Below are 8,201 nucleotides of genomic sequence, written 5' to 3' on the forward strand. Positions count from 1 at the left end.
AGTCCATTTTGTTTCCTGAATTGCTGCCTTTAGCGCTGGGACTCCAGCTAAAGGCTCACTAACAAACATATCTGTGCCAATGGTTTCTCTAGGTCTGTTAGGGAGACTAGCTGAAATGTTCTGTACTTTGTAGATTTCTCAGAATTCTTTAACTGGTTATTCAACTCTATTTATTTCATGGGTTTATTACCCATGTTCCCTCCCATAAGAAATCTGTCTGTTTCACCGTAGCCATGCTGTGCTCAGTAGATGGTTAAGCTCCCTTAATTAGTTTTGCCAGGCTGGATGTTTTCTTATGTTGTAAACTGGACTCAAGCCAGTCTTGCACTTTCAAACCACATCGCTCACGAGTCTCCTCAGATGTGGTTTGTTGCCGTGACAGTGATGGATTGTACCCCCTTCCTTACCTGTATGAATGTGTAAGTAAAGAACAGTTTTGTGCAAAGTATCCCTCTTAATGCAATGAAATAGTGTTTCTGCAAATAACGTGTTAATAGGCAAGGAAATGACTATTATACAGACCTTGCTGCATAGAAAAATATTTTAATTAATCCATAGCCTGGACTAAGCAGTGATAAAGTACAAGGCTTAGGCTGCATGAGACATTACAATGAACATAAACCTTCCCTTCAGCTTGACGTCACACTTCTTTGCAATTCTTACAACTGAGGTTGATTAAACGTACAACACAGTTTATAAAATACGCATGTGGACATTTTCTCCATTGCTTAATGTATAAAAATATATTGGGTTTCTATCAAAATTAACATTAAAAAAAAGAAAGTTGAATCACACCAATTGATTTGTCTGAGCATCTACAGTAAATGCTGTGCTTTTGTCCTCTTTCATTTTGACATTGCTTTGCTGAGGTATCTTCATGTCCTCCCCTTTTGACCTAAAATGGGTTGGTGAAAGCAGACCCTGTAAGATTATGAGAGAAAGGCAGTTATTTTCCAAGCATTGTGGCTTGGAGTGCTAGGATTAAATGATCTCCATTTCAGTTTGGAAACCTAAAGCATTTGACTGGTTAATCAGGAAAGAAAAGAAAATATGTTTGTTGCAGAGGAAGAAGGAAGCTAATAGATCTAGGGCTGGATAATAAGATCTAATGCAGTCACCTGTGTGATCTCAATTCAGATTCATCCCAAACCAGGATGACTGGAATCTATTGCTTTGGTGATTCAGTGACCACGAGCTCACGTTACATGGCTACAGTTTCAATAAGAGCAGGGTTCAAATTGCTGGGGCTTTGTGCTTCCCTTCTCACAGAGGGATGATTCCCTGGAGGTGAGACTGAAGTCTAAAGGCTAGAAAACTTTTAGTATTGTAACATCATTCATATGCACATGGTGATAAACAGAGCCTGCAGCATCTATTTATACACCATCCCACATATATACCTGTCATTATTTACACCTCATACAGAAATGTAGTGCTCTAACAACTTTTGACTTGTATATTGTGAAAGTAGCTACTGCTGAAGGATGCAAATACATTTGACATGCAGAGACAGAAAACTGGAAATTAATATATTGTACTGTCGGAACAACCAAGGATGAGGATGAGACAGTGGTTTGATTTAATAGTAGTACATAGACAGACCAATATCATATCCTATAGTTACCTTGTAAAGTTCTATGTGAGTATGTGGAAGAATATCTGGGAGATATTAATTGTCTTCTGCCCATTCCATGGGATCTGGAGAGCACGCAGTCTACATACATATCCCAAAAGTTCTGGGCCAAATCATTGAAAAGTTCATTGTGCTTTGGCTTGGGGGATTCCTTTAGGAATAACATGAAGTCCCAGAGAGCAATGACCGGATCTGCTACCTTGAGTTTCTTCATTTCCACCAGCCCGTGGGACGACACCTCCCAGCACTGGTGGTCAATCTGACCCAGGCTTGCAGGTGCTTCTTTCAAATAGTCTAGATTGGCATAAACCAGATTCAGTATCAGTACACAGCCCAACTGAAGATACCACCTTCTCTTCCACACAAATTCCATTCTCCAAGATGATACCTGAAAGAAAGCGTACAAAGTCACAGCAATTCTGTCATCATGTATTTCACTCTCACATAACTTGGAAGTTGCAACAGGGGAGGTTCAGGCTGGATATTGGGAAACATTTCTCCTCCAAAAGAGCGGTGAGGCACTGGAACGGGCTGCCCAGGGGGTGCTGGACTCACTGTGTAAACGTGGCACCAAAGGACACGATCAGTGGGCATGGTGGGGATGGGCTGATGATCGGACTAAGTGATCTTAATGGTCTTTTCCAACCTTGATGGTTCTATGATTCTATGCCCCAGGGGATTATTTATGTTATTTGGTTCTGCATAGTACTCAGTTCTTACACAGCAGTATTGTATTTCTAACCACGAAAGAGATCCCAGTCAGGTGCCCACCCACATAACTCCCCTCTAAAACCTCACTTGCTCAGTACGCTTCAGCAGGCACTACGACTATCCTATCACTCAGTACAAAGCAGAGTTTCACACAGGCAGTAACTAAAAAGCTGTAGCGGGAGTCGTACTCACAGCGTTCCTGTGGTGAGACGAAGAACACCAGCCCTGAAACAACGGTAATCAGCCACCTGGAGGGAAGGCAGAACAATTCCCGACCGGGCAGCGGACGCCTGGCTGCTGCTGGGCGGCGGGGCTGAGCGCGGCACGGGCAGAGCGGCGGCAGCGGCAGCACAGCGAGAGGCAGCGGGGTTGCGACCGACGCACCTCGCCCCGCGGCCGTTCCCTGCTCTAGGCGGTGTCACCTCGGGGAGGGCACGCGTGTGGGCAGGGCAGGGCAGGGCTGCGGGGGACACGGCGCAACCGGGAGCAGATCTTTCCCCAGATCGGCAATATGAACGCCCTCCTCATTTACAAACCCACCTGCAGTCCCGCCTGCCCGCCGGGACAGACACACATCAAAACAACAATTCAAAGCAAGGAAGTGGTTCGAGGTACAATGTGCACCCGGTACTCCGGTTCGCAGAAACTCCCTGCCCAGAGGCTGATGTTACACCATTATTCCTTTTTAGATCCCCTGTAACTTGGCTTCCAGAGGAGTTCTCAAAGCCCTTTTATTGCACTCAGCCCCTCCAGACCCTGAACACACACCAGCCCTGCAGGCTGCAGCTCGTGACCCTCAGTCCCCAGCCAGGACCTCTGAGCAGGTGCTGAACACCGAAGGGAAGCAGATCCTTCTTCCAACTGCGGTGGACATTCCGTGTGTCTCTATGTTGTATGTAACCCAGCCAGATCGGCTATACTGTTTAAAATAACTTGTACATCCTGCTGGCAAAATGAGGTTAAAAACACTGCTTTAGTTGACAGGAGCATCAGGGAGCCAAGGGCATTACAGCTTATAAAAACCTTTGAGACGCCGTGATCTCAATGCTCTCTTAGCACAAAGCCGATCTTTGGGGCAAACTCCTTTCTCTGGGTATCCTCTCTGGATAGCTCAGGCTTTGCCACTCAGCCAGCCAGGTTTTGGAACCCAGTTCTGTATTTACAGCCCAGAACTGGGCCTAATTCAGCCCACATTGCTCATAGCAGTTCTGCAAAGAGGAAGGTTATTGCAGCTATCTGGCCTTACATAGCAGACGATTCCATTTTTATACAGATTTTTCTGACAAACTTTTCAGCACATATATTGCAATCCTCCCTCAGATCACCAAGGAATGAATTGGGGTGTATTCTGAAATGCAGATCATGTTCGAGAGGCTGCCTCATATCTTGCATGCGTGTTTTCTAAGCTCTGCAAGAAGGCACTCTCTTTAAGGAAGGTCATCAGCCTTCTGCCTTCAAAGGCACTGGGGTTTGTTCAAAGTCTGTCAGAGCAAACCCAGCAGCAGCCAGATGTAGCTGCTTGTCTTTCTGCCCTAAATTCCTTCTGCTGGGGAAAAGCCACAGAATCGGCTATGAGAAACAGCAACACCACTGACTGTGGCTCAGCACTGCCCTGGGGTTCCCGTGCCTACTGAGGATGCTGCTTCAGCACTGAAGTCTACCAACACTGGTGCCTCAGAGCAGCTCAGTAACATAGACAAGAGGAACAGTTCAGAGCCTGAGAACTGCATACAGAATTTCCAACCCTTTTCATGCTGTGTAACACAGAAGGAAGGTTTTCCCCCTCCCACTAAGAGCTTGTAGGGGCTCTCAGCATGAGAAGTCTGCTGGAATACCGATGGCTCAACACCAGCAGTAACATGGGCTTGCGACATGCTCTTGGGTGAGTTCCTGTAGTTATTTCACTTGATGTTTGGGTCTAGATGCCCACTTATCCACAGCCCTACAGCTTTTACTAGTGATGAGATTTCCTCGTATGTTTACATGGAACACCAGAGTCTGTCCTGTGTGATGTGAGGATCCGTGGATGTGAAGTGTTTCCGTGTCCTGTGGTGTGAGGAATGGCAAACAAAGCTACTCTGCACAGCCATGTTTGGAAGCCAAAGGCAAATTACATGCATGGAAAGCTCAGGTAGAAAACCGATTTCTTTCTCATATCCAATCATTCTAGCACAACGTGGGCAAATACTTTGTCCACAAGTAGCATTCAGGCAACTGAAGACCAAGTGCTCTGTGTCACCTGTCTGGTAGGTGGCTGCCATACAGAACTTGTGCTTTTATAAAGCTGTTTTGGTGCTCACAGTTAATGTCGAGGGTATGAGGCACTGGCAGAATGTGGGCAGCCTCACAGCTTTGCTCCTTCTCTTCAACAGCTCTCTTTCAGCCTGTGAGTGAGGAGAGACATTGGTAGATCCCTGCTGAGATATTGCCTGACGTAGCGCAGTCTGCCATACACCAGGAGAGGGCTCACGGAGCTGAACTGCACTCAGATTCCTTTCTTGAATTCAAGCGTCACCCAACAGATCAAGAACGCAATTCAAACTTCATTTTTCTATGCAGTACATTACTTTCTATGAAAAATAATATAAATAGAATGGTGATGCCTGAAGCACTCAGGCATGTAAAACCGGTAATGGTCTCAGTTCCAGAAGGTCCTTTCGCTATGGGAAGGCATGGCTGATGGGAACATGGACCACTATGCAGTAAAATTGGGTCTATCACACTCTCATAACATGCTTTGGTACAACAGAACATGACAGGAACAGCCTGTTCTTGTAACTGAAAATGTACTGACTTCTGCTATGAAAACAATGTATACAGGACTTAAAGGCAGATACAAATCTGCTCTGAAATGGCAGCGCTCCGAATAACCAGCGAGCTGCAGGAAGCCTTCCCAGCTTAGCAATACAAACAGTTTCTACGCCTTGTTCCAAAGTGGTGCCTACACAGCCATACAGAAGAAAACATCCAGAAAACTGGAATACATCTTACATCTGAACTCTCTGCATCTTTGAGAGAAGCTAAAGCTGTGTTAGATGGAATTACTCCCTCACATTCTAGAGCCGCATTTATAACCAAGGAGACTGAAGCACTATGCAGGTTGTGCAAGAGACCTACCTTTAAGAAAGCTTAAGTCGGCTTTTGGTATTCAGTTTCCAACTTAAGAAAAGCTTTTCCTCTTTCTGTTTCCTTTATGAAATATCAGATTTATTAGCCATGATTCAGCTTGCAGAGAAACAGCCAAAACTTGAAAGGCAGTGTGCAGATTTGGAGGCAGTAAAATTAGAAAGGCACGTAAAGAAGCAAATAGGTGCTTTACCACTGCAGCAGTTCCTTCCTGCCATTTAGTTCCCACTCCAGGCACGTAGGTGTGTGAGCACTGGCACAAACACAGTGCTTCCTTCTGCTCCAACTGCCACTGATCGCAGTCCACAACCCCATTTCTTCATCATACGGATTTATTTTTATCACTACTTCCTTACATCTCCTAATCTGGTTAATAAATCTGCCATCACATTCCAGAACACAACTGTAGTAATCAAAATGTTAAGGGACTTTTTTTTTTTTTTTTCCTTAGGACAAATTCTTTCAAACAAAAAAATCAGCCCACTATTTCAAGTCCCTTCTCATCAACAATGTTCTCTCAATAATCTATTTATGGCAAATTTAGCTTGGAAAAGAGAAGGCTTCAGGGAGAGCTCATTGTGGCCTTCCAGTATTTGAAGGAAGCGTATAAACAGGAGGGCGAACGGCTGTTTATGAGGGTAGATAGTGATAGGACGAGGGGGAATGTCTTTAAACTGAGACAGAGGAGGTTTAGGTTGGACATAAGGAGGAAGTTTTTTCACACAGAGGGTGGTGAAGCACTGGAACAGGTTGCCCAAGGAGGCTGTGGATGCCCCATCCCTGGAGGCACTCCAGGCCAGGCTGGATGTGGCTCTGGGCGGCCTGGTCTGGTGGTTGGCGACCCTGCACATAGCAGGGGGGTTGAAACTGGATCATCTTTGAGGTCCTTTTCAACTCAGGCCATTCTATGATTCTATGATTCCATGATTCTATAAAATTTCTTTGGTGAAATCTAAAAATTCGCCTCTTTGGCCAAGAATGGCTCTGAAGGCTGAGTTACACATTTCATTATCCTTGTGCCAACAATTATGTTTGACACTCTCAGAAGGATTACCCATGGGAGAGTGCCACCTGCTACACAGATGAGCCATGAATTTAAACTGCCAGAGATCAAACTTATTGGTTGTTAATAATGGTGAAGGATGTTCCAGGAAGTATGCAGGATGGAACTAAAGAAACACAATGAAGAAAGACATTGGTTGCATTTTCTAGGTAAGCATCGTTATTAAAACGTCTGTTTCAGAACAAGATCCAGGAACATAAATTTGTGACCATCTGCATAGAACCTCACACATCCCCAAGCTACAGAAACTCTCAGATTTTAGGTGAGAGGCCTTAAAATAGGAGACCTGTGTACATGCTTAGGAAAGCAGCTTTTTTTTCAGTTGGTGCCTCAATATAAATAAAATTTTGAGAAAATGTGTGCTGTATTCCTCACTCTGCAGGGGCTCAGGAGGAACGCAGTAGGCGCAGTGCACAGCAGCTGTAAACTCACCACCATCAGCACAGTGTCACATACAGTCCGTTTTACGAGACTGAAAAAAGTCCAAGGTAACTTTCTGTGATTTTAAGCTACCCAACTGACAGCCAAAACATTTCCTTCAAAACTCTTCCAATGTCCATAGTTGTGTAGCATAAGTTTTGAACTGCTGCACTGCAGCTCAGTCCTTTCATTACTGCAGTTGAGGCATCTCCATCTGCTGGCACTTCATTGTACTGAAGAGTCTGTCCTCAGCAGCGGTAAAGTCTCCTCCTCTATTGAAAATAAAAATATAATAATTAATAATAATAATAATGGTAATAATAATAGCCACGACGATTGAATTAATACGACAATTTTGGGGAGCATCTGAAGTTTGGATATGCTGATATGGTTACTTCATTCAACCCTTATTTCCATTTGTGGTGTTGTAAGGAGGCATTTTCTGCATGTTTGTAAAGGCAAGGGAAGAGAATCAACCTTTATTTTTTAATTACTTCAACTCTACTTTAAAATAAAGCTGTGACGCTACAATGATATCAGTTCACTTCCAAATATTTCCATGCATGTTTCTTCTTCCTTTGACAGTGAAAAACTGCACATAAAGCACAAATACTAAAAACGGTGGCTGAAAGCTTTACAATTCTCATGGAAAGAGGTTTTATGGCTTCTTCTTGTTAATGCTGGCGACACAGTGTACTGCCTAGGGATAGGCAGTACATTCTGGCATTATATCATGCCAGAATACATACATTCATACAATACATCTGGCATTATATCATGCCAGAAAAGAAATGAACAACTGTGATTTGATGTAGCAGTACCTTTGTGAACTTCAAGCTATCATATACAGGATTTGAAGTACGCAGCAAGAACAGAAATATCAGGAACTGAAGGTTTATTTATTGTGGAACTCAGAATGTGTATTGACTGCATATTAAATCAGTTTGGAAACACTAGCAGCCTTTTGTATGGCTGAATTACAGATATCTTTGTGCCTACACATCTGCACAGTCTTACACAAACAGGATTCAATGAATATCAAGAATTGAGTCACCCTCCGCATCACTGATTAGCAACATCTGAAGTGTCTTGTGTGCGTGCTCATGTACTTAGCAGTATAAAAGGTTCCAGAAAACGCACAATGGCACATTTCAAAGGAAATGTTATTTAACTTCTTGATGGTAGGAGCTTGCTCAGTGTCAAAATAAATCTAGAGTTGAAGTCAATGGATTTAATACCTTCTATTTG

The 8,201-nt window shown here is 43.8% G+C and overlaps 1 protein-coding gene across 1 annotated transcript; it reads right to left on the reverse strand.

The window, feature by feature from the left end:
* Nucleotides 1–782: 782 nt before the first annotated feature.
* Nucleotides 783–2,754, reverse strand: LOC107052576 (protein FAM237B). The gene is made up of 2 exons (XM_040693357.2): nt 2,537–2,754; nt 783–2,021 (listed from the first exon to the last, which is right to left on the reverse strand). The coding sequence occupies exon 2, from the start codon at nt 2,004–2,006 to the stop codon at nt 1,608–1,610; it is 399 nt and encodes a 132-aa protein (XP_040549291.1). The 5' UTR covers nt 2,007–2,021; nt 2,537–2,754; the 3' UTR covers nt 783–1,607.
* Between the last annotated feature and the right edge of the window lie 5,447 nt (nt 2,755–8,201).

Source organism: Gallus gallus, chromosome 2, assembly GCF_016699485.2.
Source record: "Gallus gallus isolate bGalGal1 chromosome 2, bGalGal1.mat.broiler.GRCg7b, whole genome shotgun sequence".
NCBI classification, from domain to species: Eukaryota; Metazoa; Chordata; class Aves; order Galliformes; family Phasianidae; genus Gallus; species Gallus gallus.